General features: G+C 45.5%; 1 protein-coding gene across 4 annotated transcripts in view; it reads left to right on the top strand.

Moving 5' to 3' along the window:
• Positions 1 to 11,799: 11,799 nt before the first annotated feature.
• Positions 11,800 to 19,498, top strand: part of MPZL1 (myelin protein zero like 1) — a 43,953-nt gene continuing 36,254 nt past the window's right edge. For 3 of the 4 annotated variants that reach the window (XM_065589418.1, XM_065589429.1, XM_065589432.1), the window contains exon 1: positions 11,800 to 11,942. In XM_065589418.1, coding sequence (XP_065445490.1) covers positions 11,822 to 11,942 — 121 coding nt within the window. In that variant the 5' untranslated portion in view covers positions 11,800 to 11,821. The remainder of the gene's footprint in view (positions 11,943 to 19,498) is intronic. The other variant, XM_065589426.1, reaches the window with a different exon arrangement.

Here is a 19,498-nt window from a genome sequence, read left to right as displayed (position 1 = left end):
CCCAGAGTATGTATTAATACCTGCGGAGGGCAAACAGCTGTGCATATCTCTCTCTGTGTTATAGAGGGCAAACAATTTATGAATTTACCCTGTATAAGCTTTATACAGGGTAAAACGGATTTATTTGGGGTTTGGACCCCATTGGGAGTTAGGCATCCGAGTGTTGGAGACAGGAACACTTCTGAAGCTGTTTTCAGTTAAGCCTGCAGTGTTTAGGGGCTGTGGCTCAGACCTGGGTCTGGGTTTGCAGCAGGCTAGCGTGTCTGGCTCAAACCAGGCAGGGCACTGAAGTCCCAAGCTGGCAGGGAAAGCGGGCTCAGAGGTAGTCTCAACAGATCAGGTGGCAGTCCTCAAGGGGGTTTCTATGATCCAACCCATCACACACAGTATTCCCAAATCCTAATTTTTCGCATGCCCTAAAGTCTGCAAACAAATCCCATCTCTCTTGCATGACCGTCATAGTCAACAGGCTGCTGAAGGGATGAGTTGGGATGTGGGCTGGGTGACATCATGCAGGGAAGCTAACATTTTGTCTGTCTTCGTGTTGGTGAAATAGATGCTTGGTTCCATGCTGTTTAAATTTCAGATGATGGAAGTCACTCCTCTTCTAACAGGAACTAAACATGCAGGGATTTTGAAGGGGTCTAATGAAGACCTGTGGATTGTCTGTATGTTAAGGCTATTACCGCTCTGAGAGCACAGGAAAGTAGAACTCACCAAACTGTTAAAACTTCCTAAGTAGTTATTAGAAGAAACTGTGTCAAGAATTTAACAGGTTTACTAATCATTTTCATCCAAAATGAAACACTAATCATTCTAAACTGAGCTAATCTCTGTTTAGAGAAACATTATGAAGTAATATAATGAAATCTCTCAATTTAGCAGGGTATTATATTACAAGTGACAAAAAGGGGTTTTATGTATCTCTCTGAGCTACTCTAAGGCCTGGTCTACACTACGAGTTTAGGTCGAATTTAGCAGCGTTAAATCGAATTAACCCTGCACCCGTCCACACAACGAAGCCATTTACTTCGACATAAAGGGCTCTTAAAATTGATTTCTGTACTCCTCCCCAACGAGTGGAGTAGCGCCGAAATAGACATTGCCGGTTCGTATTAGGGTTAGTGTGGACGCAATTCGACGGTATTGGCCTCTGGGAGCTCTCCCACAGTGCACCATTGTGACCGCTCTGGACAGCAATCTGAACTCGGATGTATTGGCCAGGTAGACAGGAAAAGCCCCGCGAACTTTTGAATTTCATTTCCTGTTTACCCAGCGTGGAGAGCAAGGGTGACCACACAGAGCTCATCAGCACAGGTAACCATGCAGTCCGAGAATCGAAAAAGAGCACCAGCATGGACCGTAAGGGAGGTACTGGATCTGATCTCTGTATGGGGATAGGATTCCGTGCTAGCAGAACTACGTTCCAAAAGACGAAATGCCAAAACATTTGAAAAAATCTCCAAGGGCATGATGGAGAGAGGCCACAATAGGGACTCATATCAGTGCCGCGTGAAAGTTAAGGAGCTCAGACAAGCGTACCAGAAAACCAAAGAAGCAAACGGAAGGTCCGGGTCAGAGCCGCAGACATGCTGCTTCTACGCTGAGTTGCATGCAATTCTAGGGGGGGCCGCCACCACTACTCCAGCCCTGATCGTGGATTCCGAGGAGGGGGTACTCTCAGCAATGCCTGAGGATTTTACGGACGAGAAAGATGAGGAGCAGGAGGAGGACAAGCTTGTGGAGAGCACACAGCACTCTGTTCTCCCCAACAGCCAGGATCTTTTTCTCAGCCTGACGTAAGTACCCTCCCAAGGCGGTATCCCAGACAATGAAGCCGTGGAAGGGACTTCTGGTGAGTGTACCTTTGTAAATATAAAACATGGTTTAAAAGCAAGCATTTTTTATTGATTAATTTGCCCTGAGGACTTGGGATGCATTCTCGGCCAGTACAGCTACTGGAAAAGTCTGTTAACGTGTCTGGGGATGGAGCGGAAATCCTCCAGGGATATCTCCATGAAGCTCTCCTGGAGTACTCCAAAAGCCTTTACAGAAGGTTTCTGGGCAGTGCAGCCTTATTCCGTCCTCCATGGTAGGACACTTTACCACGCCATGCTAGTAGCAAGTAATCTGGTATCATTGCATGACAAAGCCTGGCAGCGTATGGTCCCGGTGTTTGCTGGCATTCAAGCAACATCCGTTATTTATCTCGCTGTGTTATCTTCAGGAGAGTGATATCGTTCATGGTAACCTGGTTGAAATACAGGAATTGAATTAAGGTGACAGAGGTGGCCGTTCCTACTGGGCTGTTTGCCTGTGGCTGAAAAGAAATCCTTCCCTGCAGTTAGCCAAGCGGCGGGCGGAGGGGAGCATTGGCGCTGAGGTTTTCGCGTTTGGCTAGCAGGGATCTTCCCTGATACCAGCCACGCGATGCGGGAGGGGTAAAGCAATCATCCCAGAGAATTGGATCGGGGAGAGGGGTTAGTTTGGTTTCTGCTGCTGCACGTTAACACGAAAACTGCAGCACTCAATGGGCTTTGCTTGGTATGGGAAAGGAGGACGCTGCTTTTATGAAGGTTGCAGAAGCCGAAAGACAATGGCTTACCATGGCCGCATGCAAGCCGAATTCTGTTGCGCGGCCCTGTGTGTGTGATCTCTAACACCAAAGCCGCAGGCACTCAATATTAAGATGCAAAATGCAACCTTGTACCGAAATCACATGTGCTATGTAATGTGAATAGTGTTGTTCACCGTGAAATAGTATAAGCATTCTTATTTAAAATGTATCTTTTTAAATACTTCTCTCCTTTTTTTTCCCTCCCGCAACTGCAAATTTTTCAAGCCTCCCTCCTCCGTCCCAAAGGCTATCTCAGATAAGGCAGCGAAAAAAACACATGCGAGACGAAATGTTCTCAGAGATCATGCAGTTGACCCGCGATGAAAGAGCTCATCTGAATGAGTGGAAGGACACGGTATCAAAGTACAGAAAGCTGCCAATGAACATGAAGAGAGGAGGGACGAACGTGAAGAGAGGAGGGACGCTTGAGATGAGAGGTGGCGGCAGGAAGATCAGAGGAGGCAGGATGCAACGCTGGGGCTGCTGCGTGATCAAACGGACATGCTCCGGCATCTGGTGGAGCTTCAGGAACTGCAGCAGGGTCACAGAGTGCCGCTGCAGCCCCTGTGTAACTGCCTTTCCCAAGTTCCATAGCCTCCTCACCCAGATGCCCAAGAACGCGGGGGGGGGGGAGGGGCGGGGAGGCTCCATGCATCCTGCCACTCCACCCCAGTGGACATCCCAAGCACTTTTGAAGTGGCTTTTTCCTTCCCTCCTCCCAAACGCCACCCGGGCTACCTTGTCAGTTCTCTCCCTATGTTTATAATCAATTAATAAAGAATACATGATTTTTAAATGATAGTGACTTTATTTCCTTTGAAAGCAAGCTGTGATCGAACGGGGGAGGGTGGGTTGCTTACAGGGAATGAGTCAATCAAGGGGGCGGGTTTTCATCAAGGAGAAACAAACAGAACTTTCACACCGTAGCCTGGCCAGTCATGAAACTGGTTTTCAGAGCTTCTCTGATGTACAGCGCTTCCTGGTGTGCTCTTCTAATCGCCCTGGTGTCTGGCTGCGCGTAATCAGCGGCCAGGTGATTTGCCTCAACCTCCCACCCCACCATAAAGGTCTCCCCCTTACTCTCTCAGAGATTGTGGAGCACACAGCAAGCAGCAATAACAATTGGCATATTGGTTTGGCTGAGGTCTGAGCGAGTCAGTAAAGTGCGCCAGCGACCCTTTAAACGTCCAAATGCACATTCTACCACCATTCTGCACTTGCTCAGCCTGTAGTTGAGCAGCTCCTGACTACTGTCCAGGATGCCTGTGTATGGCTTCATGAGCCATGGCATTAAGGTGTAGGCTGGGTCCCCAAGGATAACTATAGGCATGTCAACATCCCCAACAGTAATTTTCTGGTCTGGGAAGTAAATCCCTTGCTGCAGCCGTTTAAACAGATTATTGTTCCTGAAGATGCGAGCGTCATGAACCCTTCCTGGCCATCGCACGTTGATGTTGGTGAAACGTCCCTTGTGATCCACCAGTGCTTGCAGCACCATTGAAAAGTACCCCTTGAGGTTTATGTCCTGGCTGCCCTGGTGCCAAGATAGGGATATGGGTTCCAGCTATCGCCCCACCACAGTTAGGAAATCCCATTGAAGCAAAGCCATCTACTATGACCTGCACATTTCCCAAAGTCACTGTCTTTGGTAGCAGCAGCTCAGTGATTGCTTTTGCTACTTGCATCACAGCAGCCTCCACAGTAGATTTGGCCACTCCAAATTGATTCCTGACTGACTGGTAGCTGTCTGGCGTTGCAAGCTTCCACAGGGCTATCGCCACTCGCTTCTCAACTGTGAGGGCTGCTCTCATCTTGGTATTCTGGTGCTTCAGGGCAGGGGAAAGCAAGTCACAAAGTTCCATGAAAGTGCCCTTATGCATGCGAAAGTTATGCAGCCACTGGGAATCGTCCCAGACCCGCAACACTATGCAGTCCCACCAGTCTGGGCTTGTTTCCCGGCCCCAGAATCAGCATTCCATGGCTAGAACCTGCCCCATTAACACCATGATCTCCAATGCGCCGGGGCCCACGGTTTGAGAGAATTCTATGTCCATATCCTCATCACTCTAGGATGGGTGTTTGTTTTCCAAAAGCTCATCACTACTTCAGGGATTCAGAATAATTTGTAATACAAAGCATTTTGTCATAGTTCAAGGCAACTACACCTGTATTTCCCCCCCTATGGTCCACCAAGAACATCCACTCTCAGGTTTTCTGGCTCCCTAGCTGTCACCTCTCTTGAGTGGAGACAGGCATCTCACTTCTTGCTGACTGGGGTATTTCTTTGGTGCACAGTTCCCTGCCTACACTGTGAATTCCCTAGAAAGTCAGACTGCCTCAGCAGGCCTGCTTTGCTTTTCTCTTCAAAGACTGTAAACAGCTTAAGTGTCCACAGTTATAAGCTGTGACACAGCTTTTTGTAAGCAAGCTCATTTATTCATAAGGTAAAAGCGTTACAGAGAAAACATAAAAACCTCCATGTATGCTAATAAGCTTACCAGAAATCACCCCAATGCTGACAAGGGCTCTTTAGGAGTCAGTCTTTCAAACCCCATCGACGGGTTTTGTGGTTAAGTTTATAACTTAGCTCAGAACTACCACACACGTCTCTCCTTTATACAGGTTAGGCCTCTCAGCCTGTCTTCATATAACAGGTGTTGAGCAGACTAAGGTCCCCTCCTCAGGGTGAAGTTTCAAAAAGCTGAGTTCTTGCATAACTGGAAGGGGTATATTTACATATACCTCCCCCTAGAAATGCAGTGAACTTTAAAAGTTCATTCTTGTCTGGCACATTGTTTCATATCGTTAGGGCCCTACCAAATTCACAGTCCATTTTGGTCAATTTCATGGTCACGGGATTTTAAAAATCATAAATGTCATGATTTCAGATATTTTAATCTGAAATTTCACTGTATTTTTAACTGTAGGGGTCCTGACCCAAAAAGGAGTTGGGGGCAGGGGGGACCTCAAGGTTATTGTAGAGGGGTTACAGTATTGTTAAGCTTACTTCTGTGTTGCTGCTGGTGGTGGTGATGCCTTCAGAGCTGGGTGGCCAGAGGGTGGCTGCTGGCCGGCCAGGAACCTAGGTCTGAAGGCAGAGTCGCCACCAGCAACAGCGCAGAAGTAAGGATGGCATGGTATGGTATTGCCACCCTTACTTCTGTGTTGCTGCCTTCAAAGCTGGACCATGGTCAGCAGCCGCCATTCTCCGGCCACCCACCTCTGAAGGCAGCAGTGCAGAAGTAAGAATGGCATGGTATGGTATTGCCACCCTTACTTCTGTGCTGCTGCTGGTGGGGTGCTGCCTTCAGAGCTGGACGCCTGGCCAACAGCCACTACTTTCTGGCCGCCGAGCTCTGAAGGCAGTGCAGAAGTAAGGGTGTGTGGTAAGGGTGGCAATACTGTGACAACCCTCTTCCCCCCCCAAAAAACAAACTTGCACCCCCTTTTGGGTCATGACTCCTAGTTTGAGAAACACTGGTGTCCTCCTTGAAATTTGTATAATGTAGGGTAAAAGCGCACAAAAGACCAGATTTCACAGGGGGGACCAGATTTCATCGTCCATGACGCATTTTTCATGGTCGTGAATTTGGTATGACCCTACATATAATCCTTTAAAATGCATAAAACTTCTTAGGGTTTACATTAGTTATGTCCCCCTTCCTACCCCCTGAAACATCACAGTCCCATAATAGATAAATATTTGCATTTTGAATACAGTGAACTCCTAAAAGATTGAATACAGTAAAGTTTGTCCAAGATATTGCAGGAAGTTGCCATATCTGTCACAGCGCTGTCTGTATCATTGGGGAATAAGGAGGAGAGTTGGGTACACTCCTGTTGGAGCATGGACCCTGGACATACACTAAAAAAATTGCCATTGTAATTTCCTGGCAGCCTTGTAACACAACACATTAATCTTCAGCCTTGCTAGCTCCAGTGCACAGGTGTTCACACCACTTCTGAAATTACATTTGCTCTGAGCAAGGCTGATGTCTGCGACCAGTGCAGAGCTAGTATAGGCAGCAAGAGTGGATTATGTAGCTGTGTTGGTTTACTTGGTTTTCCCAGCGGTATCCCACAATGCTCCTGACTAACCTTTGCTGGTGACTTTTACAGCTGAGAGCACCTTCCCTGACATGTTAAGTTGGCTGCATGGTCTTGTCTTGTACTTATAAAGATCTTTGGGGCAGGGACTGTCTTGTTTTTGTGTTTGTATTGTGCCTAGAAATAGAGTTCGGGTCCGTAGCAAGGCCACCTAGGTGCTATAGTAATACAAATACCATTTATAAAAAGAGTCCTGGAGTATCACTCTGGAGCCTAAAATGTCTGAGTCAGTGTGAAGCAGTGGAAACAGCTACAAATATGGGTGAGAGCTCTCTTTGTTCAGAATATCACCTGGTTGAATAACACTGGTCTACAATTTTTGAGAAGTCGTCTGCTTCAGAGATAAAATGTGCTATTATGTATTTTGATGTGCTGAATTCAAATATGACAATTAAAACAACTGATTGGCTACTGTTTCTAAGATATTTAAGTTTTTACATTTTATGTCTATGTATATTGTGTAGATAGAGTTTTAATCATAAATTGTAAACCTAGGTCTTTTTATGTGTTTATGGTTGCTTTACATGATAATATTTCACCTGTCCTGTTTATGTAATACTTTAAAAATAAGCAAAAGGGTTATATCAATAAAATTTATTATGAAACAAAAGGCAAAAATCTATTATGTACATAGTTTAGTCCTATTGAGTGTCTACTCGGCGCTTCTTGGCTTGTCTCTTGTATTCATTAAATGGAGCATCTCTTGTCACTGTCCAGCAATAGTCTGCAAGCATTGATGGGCTCCATTTGCCCTGGTAGCGTTTCTCCATTGTTACAATGTCCTGGTGAAATCGCTCGCTGTGCTCGTTGCTCACTGCTCCACAGTTCGGTGGAAAAAAAATCTAGATGAAAGTGCCAAAAATATATCTTTAGTGACATGTTGCAACCAAGGCTTTTGTATGCCTTGAGGAGGTTTTCCACCAACAACCTGTAGTTGTCTGCCTTGTTGTTTCCGAGAAAATTTATTGCCACTAACTGGAAGGCTTTCCATGCCGTCTTTTCCTTGCCACGCAGTGCATGGTCAAATGCATCATCTCGAAGAAGTTCACAAATCTGAGGACCAACAAAGACACCTTCCTTTATCTTTAGCTTCACTTAACCTTGGAAATTTTCCACGGAGGTACTTGAAAGCTGCTTGTGTTTTGTCAATGGCCTTGACAAAGTTCTTCATCAGACCCAGCTTGATGTGTAAGGGTGGTAACAAAATCTTCCTCAATTCAACAAGTGGTGGATGCTGAACACTTTTCCTCCCAGGCTCCAATGACTGTCAGAGTGGCCAATCTTTCTTGATGTAGTGGGAATCTCTTGCACGACTATCCCATTCGCAGAGAAAACAGCAATACTTTGTGTATCCAGTCTGCAGACCAAGCAAGAGAGCAACAACCTTCAAATCGCCACAAAGCTGCCACTGATGTTGGTCATAGTTATGCACCTCAAAAGTTGTTTCGTGTTGTCATAGGTTTCCTTCATATGGACTACATGACCAACTGGAATTGATGGCAAAACATTGCCATTATGCAGTAAAACAGCTTTAAGACTCGTCTTCGATGAACCAATGAAGTCTCCACTCATCTGGATAGTGAACGATGTTGAGGGCTGCCATCACACCATCGATGTTGTTGCAGGCTACAGGATCACCTTCCATGAAGAAGAATGGGACAAGATCCTTTGGACGGTCACGGAACATGGAAACCCTAACATCACCTGCCAGGAGATTCCACTGCTGTAGTCTGGAGCCCAACAGCTCTGCCTTACTCTTGGCTAGTTCCAAATCCCTGACAAGGTCATTCAGTTCACCTTGTGTTATGAGGTGTGGTTCAGAGGAGGAGGATGGGAGAAAATGTGGGTCCTGTGACATTTATGGTTCAGGACCAGAAGTTTCATCCTCTTCCTCATCTGACTCAAGTGAGAATGATTCTGGTGCCTCAGGAACCGGCAGTCCTTCTCCGTGGGGGACTGGGCGTATAGCTGATGGAATGTTTGGATAATGCACAGTCCACTTCTTCTTCTTTGACACACCTTTCCCAACTGGAGGCACCATGCAGAAGTAACAATTGCTAGTATGCTCCGTTGGCTCTCTCCAAATCATTGGCACTGCAAAAGGCATAGCTTTCCTTTTCCTGTTCAACCACTGGCGAAGAATTGTTGCACAAGTGTTGCAGCATATGTGTGGGGTCCACCTCTTGTCCTGATCTCCAATTTTGCAGCCAAAATAAAGGTGATAGGCTTTCTTAACCATAGTGGTTATACTGCGCTTTTGTGATGCAAAAGTCACTTCACCATAAACATAGCAGAAGTTATCTGCACTGTTCACACATGTACGAGGCATCTCTGCTCACTTTGGCTAAACAGAAATGTGCCCCTTTGCAAAATCAAACACTGACAAATAAGAGAGCACGACACTGTATGGTTTCTAGAGCTGATATAGGGCAATTTGTTCAGCAGAGTGATGTAAGCTTCGTTATGATTGCATCATCCATGACTTCTAGGAATAACATGATGCAATTAATATCATGTATGACGCAATACCAGCTTCAGATTGCATCATTCATTGTTTTGCCTAAAAAGCAAGTACTGTCCAAACCCAGTCATAGATTTATTCATAGATCCAGTCAAAGATGTATTTTAGCCATTTCTGGTTTAAATTGAGATCCCTTCCCTTTATAACTCACTTATCCTCCGCCATTCCCAAGTCAAGGGTCGTATATACTGACCCAATAGCATATCTTGAAAACTAGAGCCAATCAACAATTTTAAGCATCATTTTCGTTCTCAGTGACCCAGAATTAGTAAAGTTTGACTACATTTATTTCAGAAGCATTTTGGCTGTAGAGCAGTATAATCCACTGGGGTTTATAGTTATGTTACTGTCCAATTTAAGTTCTCAGCCTTTTTTACTTTAATTACATCCGTGTGGTGTACAGCAGTAAGGCAAGTGTCTATGCCATGCCAAGAGGCCTAGACCATTGTGATTTCAGAGATAACTAATTACCACCCTTGGTCTACAGTTAATCTACATGGAACAATTTCATTGGTTGTATGAGGGAGACTGCACAAATGGTGTATTACCTGGCCAAACCTCAAGGTAATCTTCCAGCACAACCATCATATGCAATAGCTGCACATACACACAGCCCCTCACTGCAAACACACACAACCCTCATTTTCTACCAGCACAAATCCACACAACTTCCCCAGCACAGCATGACAACCAATGCATCCCCCCACCCCTCCCAATATGATCACCACACAATAAACCCAAACATCACTCTGAAACCTAGAATGTATGAATCAGGGTGAAGTGATGGAAACAGCTATAAGCATGACTTGAGAGAGCACTTTTTGTTCAGAATATCACCAGGTTTAGTCATGGCTGGAATTCAGACATTTTTGGCTTTTTATGCACAACTTTATGAATTACACCTGTGCAAGTCCACGGGCCTTCAGCTACTACTAGTAGTGATGCTTTTGCTTCTGCCTGGCCACTGAACACCTCACCTAATACTAGGCAAGCTGGATAGCAGCCTAGGCAGTGCCTGGGTGTTCTCTTGCCCATCTCTACAATACAGATATCACCAGCCCTCGTGATATCCGTATCCCCAGATCAACAAGTGTAGTGAGGACAGATGAATATGGAATTCATTAATGATGGCATTGATATGCATATCTATGATTATAGAGCATGTCTGTACACAAGATTCACAGGTTTAAGGGTCAGTTTTTGGGGGTAGCTAAATTAGTGCAAACCCCTCTGTGGGCCCTGGATTTGAGAGGCTTATATCAAATTAGCGTAGTTTAGTAAATTAACTGGGGTTTATACTTGTTTAACTAAGTCACTTTTACAAAAACACATTTATTTAAATCAGTGGAACTTCTTATGCAGACAAGATCTTTCTTTCCTTTCTCTCCTATAAGGTACTCAGTAATTCAAAGTCTATATAAAATAGATCAGTTTGATAGTTTATAGAAATTTTTTAAAGATCTAATAAAAGCTCTTAAGCTACCTAAATTGGATTCCTTCAAGTCTGAAAGAGTTTTGTTGCCATGGCAACCTTAAACAAAAAGGAAGGTCTTCACTAAGAAAGTACATGTAACTGATCACTAACAGAAGACAGGGGAAGTCATTTTCCTACCTGATAAACTTTAAAAACACGTTTGATGCAAGATGCACCCAGCAGTGAATTTTAAACTGCTACAGAGTGGCATAACATACAACATGGTTAAATTTGTGCTTCAGCTATTTAAATATTAAATAGAATGCACTCCCCCCCCCCAAACAGATTTTCAAGAAAGAGATGGGAATAAAAGTGGGATGTAACAATGTCCTCTTCAATGTATATAACAGCAGCCTAGTGCCTTGACTGCAGTAATCTCCTAACCTAAGTCTTCCATGAAACTACCCACAAGTTTGCAAAAGAACCAATACTTACTATAAACCCACTTCAAAACATAGGCTGTGCAGATCAACTAGGCAAAGACAATGATCTTTAGGGGGAAAAGCAATAACTACCAAAAATAATTCAAAGAAATGGGAAAGCACACTGAACTACTCATACCCAAATGCATGGGGGAAAATCAAACTAGGAAAAATAATAATAAAGAGCTCAGATGCTTGTATAATCACATGACTCCAGAAATTGGGGCTTTAAGCACCAAACCCGTTAAGAGTGGGCAGCGCTGGTGGCTTGGTCGGGAAGCCGAGGGGTGGGCGCGCAGAGGTGGCACTGGGGCCGTGCAGCCCATCACACCGGTACCGGCCTGGGCTACATAAGCCAGAGCCCGCCAGGAACGGGCCCAGCACCCCCGGCATCCTCCCTCGGACCCCCCCCCCACCCGCTCAGTGTCACGTGTTCCGGACGAGGGCGGGGCCAAGGCAATTCTACCCTTTCTGGTAGGGCGCTCATGTAGTGACTGACAAACCAACTCTCCAATCACATAGCCGCACCGGACACCCGGGGCGGAACCAGACGGGGACGGAGAGCGGGACGCGGGAGGTGTGCGCGATTGACGGCTCCTCCGTCCCATCTGCTGGTGGGGAGCCCCTTTCCCCGCCCACCGCCCGGCCCTAAGGGGCGGGGCTGCGCCGGGGCCGGGACAATGGGGGCACGGGGAGGCGGCAGCAGGAAAATGGCAGCGGGCGGCAGCGCGGGGTGGCGGGTGGCTCCGGGCCGGGCCCCGGCGCTGATGCTGGCGGCGGCCGCAGCCGCTCTGGGCTTCCGTGAGTGCAGGGGCCCGCCGGGGGCGGCCTGGCGCGAGGGGCGGGGGGCTCCCCTGGAGGGGGCGCGGTGACCGGGGAGCCCTGGGCGGGGCGGCGCCTGGGCTGGAGGCTGGAGCCCCTCAGAGCTCCGCTCTCGGGGGCGGCTCTGGGGCGGCTGGGCGAGAGCAGCTATGGGGCAAACAGGCTCCGCCGCCCGCCCCGCCCCACCCTTGCCCCCGGCTGCCGGGGGGGGGGGGGTTGGCTGCAGTGACCAGGTTTAAACGCTCTCCAAGGAGGAGCTGTTTTAAAACGTACGTGTCGCTTGCGGCTTTGGACGATATCCCACCCCTGGACCTGAGGGCGGCAGCGGCAAGTCCTTGAGGAGCCTGGTCCCCCCCCAGGCTGTGCTGTCTGACTGGTACATAGTGGGGTGGGTGGGCGCTGGGGCCCATGACTGAGTTCCCCAAAAGCCTGAGGCTGACATCAAATTTATTTTAACAATCTCATTACTTTTTAAGGGTGGTATTTGCCTTCTGTGTTTTGAGCCCTTCTGTGCTGTCTGACTGGGGGCCTTGAGGATTTCCACTTTACATGTAGGGACTGGACTGGTGACTTCCAGCTGGAAGAAGTGGGTAAAGCATTGGGGGTTCTACCAAGAACTAAATTCTGTGTTGATGCAGCTGCTTTGGAAATGGGGCACCTAATCCAGGGGTCTGAATTGATATACACCAGTGGGCACAGAGTAGAGGGGCAACTGTAAGGATAGCAATCTAAACTGGTCCGGAAGGAAGCTACTGCTTTTAGGCTATCCTGCCAATCCCCCTCCATACGTGTAGCTGTTTCATAGGCATTTCCAAGTGTCCAGTCAGCCCAGTATCCTGTCATCTTTTGCATTTTCAGTTAGGCCCTGTATTGAATCTGACTGGTTTGGTTTTCCCCTTTCTTAAATACTTTCTTCCTGGTTCTGGAATGGTGCTATTCCCAGGTTGGTAGGAATGCTTTTAAATATAAACCAAAATTTGTTTGTGTGTGTCTGTAAGCGTCACACAATCACTGCTTAGTCATGTTAGGTCTGGTTAACCTAGCTTTTAACAAATCTTTATTTCTTTAATTCATTCATTTTAACAAACCTTTCAAAATGAGTTGTGCCAGCCAGCACAGAGGATAGGCAACAGAGGTACCTTTTACTATATGACTAGGGTTGGAACTTTCATTTACAGGTGTGTCCCAGGACAGATTCTGTGTGGCAGGCATTTTTTGTAGAATGCTGAGAATTTATGGTGCAGTCAGTGATGAGGGTGGTCATTAGCAGTGGTACTTGAGAAAATTATAGTGTCAGATGCAGGTTTTTGCTTTCTGGTCTGTCCTAAGGTTGTGGTGGTTATGAAGTAAGATGACTTTTCCTTACCATCTGCAGGGTATGGCACATGCCAAAGTAGGTCTCATGCTTGTCTTATAGACTGAGTATCTTCAGTGTACACCTAAATTCTCCCATCATTGACCTAGCACTGGTGCAGCCCCATGGTGGGAGAACTTCTGAAAATGCTTATCAGAGATAAGGCCTCAGCTGCAGACAAGAGGTGGAATATCTCTTGGTTAATTGTAGCTATGTGATTGGTTTGGATGACAAAGTAATCCACCTGAAATAAGTGGCAACTCAATCAGCAAAAATTAAAGTTTAACTTCATGTCACCAGCTCTCAAACAGAGATATTAGGGTGACAGCCAACTTAAAAGTTACAAGGAGTCTGGTGGCACCTTAAAGACTAACAGATTTATTTGGGCATAAGCTTTCGTGAGTAAAAACCTCACTTCTTCGGATGCATTACTCACGAAAGCTTATGCCCAAATAAATCTGTTAGTCTTTAAGGTGCCACCAGACTCCTTGTTGTTTTTGTAGATACAGACTAACACGGCTAGCCCCTGAAACTTAAAAGTTGTTCCTTTTCTGTACTGTGCATCTCTATAGTATCTGAGCACTTCAAAACATTAATGGATTTAGTCTCCTAAAACTCCTGTGAGGCAGAGAACTACTTTTATGCCTACTTTGCAGGAGAATAACAAAGGCACAGAAACATTTAGGTGTAGGAGGTGCAAATCTGGAAACGGAACCTGGATTTCTGAGTCCTAGTCCAGTGCCTTCACCTCTGTGGAAATTCATGTAATAAACTTTAGCCAACAAATAAAGATTAACAAAATAACCCAGTAGGATAACCAGCGGGAGTGATTAAAAAGCCTTGATGACATGTCACATCATGTGAACATTATAAGTGGGTTTTTAATTATCATTGAAAAGGAAAGATGACCTACAGTGGGAAAACCACAACTTTTTCCTTCCAAACAAAATGGAAATATATCTGAATAATCTGACCTTGTTCTGTCATTCTACTGCATCTGGGTGAAGAATGCTCTGGACAGTGGAAAGATGGTTCATCTGTGGAATTAGGAGTCTCTATCCACATGGCCTTTAATAGTAGCGTATACTTACAGGATATTAACAGCCTGTGTTCTATCCAGATAGGGGGAAAAGAAACAAAACTCTGTCTTACATGGCAAAGAGAAAATCACATGTGGTCTTGGGTAAACTCTGTCCAGAAGGGCAAAAGCTGTACAGATTACCTTTCTTGAAAATGTATTTTGATAGTGAAAAGTGCTGGACTGCTCACTTTTGACAGTGTTGTCCTCTATCCATAGAGCACTGTCAATCTCAAAGGCAAAAATTCCCAAATGGTGGTCTGGGGAACACTTCCTGGTGGACTTGGGAGAGCTGCTTAGTCAATGGGGCTGGATCTCCTCTCTTTCACCTGCTAACATTAGGGCTAGTGTACACTGTCAAAGCTAAAGCACTGCTATGGCAGCGCTTTAACATGCCTTGTGTGGTCGCGGCACGGTGCAGCGCAGCTCTCCCAGCCCTCTTTTAAAAAAAATTAAAACAAAACAAAAAAACCACCTATCTCAACGAGGGGTATAGCTCCCAGTGCTGGGGCACTGTTTACACTGGCGCTTTACAATGCTGCAACTTGCTGTGCTCAGGGGTGTGTTTTTTCACACCCCTGAGTGAGAAAGTTGCAGGGCTGTTAATTGCTAGTGTAGACAAGCCCTTAATTGACAGCTTAAAATACACAACTATTCTGCTGATATTACTTTCATGTAAGGAATTGCTGTAGCTTTCAGATGTTAGGAAATCATGAATAGAAAAGGAGACAATGCACACAATTGCTCTGAGATGTCCTTCACACAATGGGGAAAACTTTGAGAGTCCTTGCCCTGAGTCATTCAGCCAACACTTACATTGCAGTGTTAACCCTCAAGTTCAGTTTGGGTATTGGGAAGTGAAGTGTTTAAGTGTGGTGGTAGATATCAGAAATTTCAGAAAGGTGCTAACTGCAAGTAGGGAACAAATTGGACATGTGTCCTGTGAGTGGATGAATTAGCCAATGCAGAAGAAGAAACCTGTATGATTGGCCGACTGCTACCTGTTTTTGTATGAAGCCAAAACACTGGAATTCACGCATGGCATGGAGTTTATGCAAAACAGGTTAGACCATCCCTGGAGAACAAGATTCCCCCTGGCTACTAAATCTCACTCTGCAATACAGTAGTTTCTGTTAAGCAGTTTTCTCTTTGTTGTGAGATGACTCATGTGGAGGAGGAGGTAGCTATCAGGTGCTTCACTTTCTTTCACTGCAGATGTGACGCTAATTATGGGTGGTGGTAGTGGCTGTAAGGGAATGCAAAATAGCCAATACCAGTCCCCCCTGAAAAAAAATCCATGTACTAAAAAATTTGGAAAGGCAGACTTGTCTTGTTAGGCATGATATTGGGCAGGAGTGCTGACTGGCAGAGTAGCTGACATGGGGTGTTACAAAGACTCTCCGTCTTATAGATAGATGAGCACTCTAACTGCACTTTGTAAGCACTGTTGACGTGAACTGGAAGGGTCCAAGTTCACGTAGTTGTAGTACAACCTTAAGGCGATCGAGGTACTTTTATATTGCGCCAGCAAGGTTAGTGCACAGCACATTAGCATGCTTCCTGATTCACACCCTCATAGACCACAGAGCTGTGCTGACAAGTCTGTGGGGTAGGAGCAAGGACACAACGGGGGCCCAGCCCTGCTCTTCTTGGTCATAGTAGGGGAGGGGAAGAGGTATAATTGAAAGTGGCACCACCAATAACCCTCAGGTTGAAAACCCTGAATACACCACTGAATTACCTATTTTAATGTAGAGAAAATAAGTCTGCAAAATGTTGTTTTCCTATTCTTCTTGTGACTGGCTTAGATTCTGCCCCACAGCATAATTACAAGGCTTTATATACACTATACAGAGCTAGTTGTGTTGCTGGCCTACGTGCCTATTGGATAAATGCAATCCATAGAAGAATTCATCTCACTTTAGAAGGTCAGTGGGTCCCCTGTCAGACTTCAGAATGTTTGTCTTGAGACAGAGTTCAAAGGAGAGGATTCTTAAATTACTGTCTTTGAACTTAGGGTATTGCCTTTAGGTGGCCTTATGCTCTCATGCTACATAATTCCCAAAATAGCTTCCTCATATTGGAGGTAAACTACGCCCATTATCCTGTACACAGAGAGTGAGAAATTCCATGCTGGAACTTACTCCCCAGGTCAGCAATAGGTAAGAAGGGACTGAAAGCCTGGTTGTGACACTCTGTATCTCGGGGAAACACCCTGCACCCCCATGTTCATCTTTATAATATGATTGTGTGGTATCCAGTGCAAAGTTTGTCATGTTGAGTGTCTTTGGAAGGCTCATGATGCATTGAGCATTGTTGTTATAGTAATGTTATAAGTTGTAATTTAATGTATATAGTTCTGAGGCTGAAAATGTGTCCTCATGGCTTAAAACAGGGGTTCTCAAACTGGGGGTTGGGAGCCCTTAGGGGGTTGTGAGGTTATTACCTGGGGGGGGTCGCGAGCTGTCAGCCTCCACCCCCAAACCCTGCTTTGCCTCCAACATTTATAATGGTGTTAAATATATAAAAAAGTGTTTTTAATTTATTAGGGTGGGTCGCACTCAGAGGCTTGCTGTGTGAAAGGGGTCACCAGTACAAAAGTTTGAGAACCACTGGCTTAAAACAAGCCCAGGCAAAACTCTCCAGGAACAGAGGGGCAGTTCATGCCTCATCAGGGCATGTATGCAACAAGCCCAGCCCAGCCTCACAGGAACAAAGACACTGGCCTAGGCAGCAACAAAGGATCTGTTGGACTCTGGAGTGAGTCACCCCCCTTCCCTTGGACAGTTTGGGACTAGGATAAGGTAATGCTCACCTGACCCTGAAGCGGTGGGGGTGGGGGCAAAGCCAAGACAGGGAAGAAAGAACATAATAAAAGGGAGAGACATTTTCCATGCTCTTCCCCTCTCTTCCACCTCCATCTACAGACACCACCAGCAAGCGACTGAAGTGTTGATCGAAAGGGAGAGCCTGGCTGAAGGGCAGCCAGCCAGCCTGTGGTGAGAAGCATCTAAGTTGTAAGGTCACCGAAAGGGTTAAGATCAGCTTAGAATGTGTTTTGCTTTTATTTCATTTGACCAAATCTGACTTGTGCTTTGACTTATAATCACTTAAAATCTATATTTTTTAGTTAATAAATTTGTTTATTCTACGTGAAGCAGTACGTTTGGTTTGAAGCGTGCCAGAGACTCCCCTTGGGATAACAAGCCTGGTACATATCAATTTTTTTGTTAAATTGATGAACTCATATAAGCTTGCAGCGTCTAGCGTGCATAACTGGACACTGCAAGACGGAGGTTCCCAGGGTTGTGTCTGGGACCGGAGATATTGGCTAGTGTCATTGGGTGCACAGTCCAAGCAGCGGCTGGCCAAAAGTGCTCACTCATGTAACTGGGAGCAGCTTACATGCTAGAGGCTGTGTGTGAACAGCCTGGGAGTGGGGGTTCTCACAGCAGAGCAGGGTAAGACTGGCTCAGAGTCGAGGATTGGAGCGACCTAGCAGATCACCGGTCCAGGTAACACCAGGGGAATGTGTCACTGCGCTAGCCATTATGTCAGCCTGAGCCTGGTCACCACTTAAATAAGAGGCTGACCTAGCTATGTTGGTCATGGGTGTGGAAAAATCCACACTCCTGACCAACGTAGCTATGTCAGCCTCATATTCAACTTGAGACCAGGCCTCAGACTATGTACCAAGCTTGCCCATCTGGAAAAAGGGTGGAGCTGAGTCTTGAGAATGTTTGTTTGAGAACTTGAGAAAATGTGCACTAGGACTGGAAAGTATTCTCCACCTAGTCACGCCAAGTTCTTTAACACATTAGGACCAAAGTGAATATTGCAAACCAAGAGCTGTAAATCAAGTACAAGTCAAAGTGCAAGGAGCAGCAGAAATAACTGACTGCAACAATTGTTTTAAAAGCTGCAATGCACTAGGGAGGAAAGCTGATTTAAAAAAAAAAGTCAAGAAGGCCTGAAGAGCTCTTGTAGCTCCAAAGCTTGTCTTTCACCAACAAAAGTTGGTCCAATAGAAGATATTACCTCATCCACTTTGCCTCTCTTTATCAATCTTGATTTTTTTTTTAAACAGTAGTCCAAAACAGGACAATACAAGAAAGGTTCTTAAAGTCTCTCCTTGAAACACAGCAAAATCCTTCCTCATGAGGGAGAAATGTAAACTACTTAAAATTAACTCAGAGTGAGGGAGTATGCCTACAAATACCAACATTTGGCAGATCTATTAAAGAAAAACATTTTCTAGATATATTGGAATCGATTTTTGGATAATCAAGTTCCTAAAAACTGAATCTATATAAGTTTGTTTGAGCATGTGCTTAGTAGCCAGATGTTTCAAGGACCCAGGCTGGGTTTGCAGGGAATTTAAGACTGCAGATGTTTGGAGGTCTCTACCACTGGCTCGGAGAAAAACCCTCATCCAGTTGCCAACACATGTTCAACTGAACTGATGTTAGCAATGTTGGGAACCCTAGGGTAGGCAATGCAGCAGCTGCTGACAGTTTGCAGCATCATGTTGACAAAACTTGCTGTGAGCAGGCTTAGATAATCCTGTGCTGAAGACTGTACCAGCAGCCAGTGGGGTGTGTACACGAAGGTCCCAGATGTTGCTAACTCCAGTTCAGAAGTAGAATTAGCAAAGTTGGAATGTTTTCAAGTTTCCTTAAACAAGGCAATAAAAGCCTAAAAAATTCCACTATCTATTGTCTTATATCTAGTGTATACAAGAGACTAAAGTCTACAAGCTTACAAGATAATGCCATTCCTCAAGTCTAGATAAGCATGGAAAATGTAATTTATTATTAAATAAATACATGCACCCATTAAGAGCCACAGGTCAGGTCTGTGGCAGTTTTCCTGGAAATCTGCCTCTCTGTGAAATTAATGTTGCATGCCTCCATTTTTCAATTGCACAATAGATTTGAAAATGTGCCACACATGCACCTAAAGGCTGTGGAAGGAAAGTTGCCCCTGTGCCCCCTATTACTGATGCAACTGTCTTCTCCCAGTTTGAACTACAGGAAAAAAAAAAACCTGTACAGTGTATGAAAGGTACTGTCCAGGTATCTTTTCCTTTAGCTGATGTCCATT

The sequence above is a fragment of the Chrysemys picta genome, chromosome 1, assembly GCF_011386835.1.
Source record: "Chrysemys picta bellii isolate R12L10 chromosome 1, ASM1138683v2, whole genome shotgun sequence".
Classification (NCBI taxonomy): Eukaryota; Metazoa; Chordata; order Testudines; family Emydidae; genus Chrysemys; species Chrysemys picta.
The sequence above is the reverse complement of the archived record's forward strand: the minus strand, read 5'-3'. Positions and strand labels throughout refer to the sequence as shown.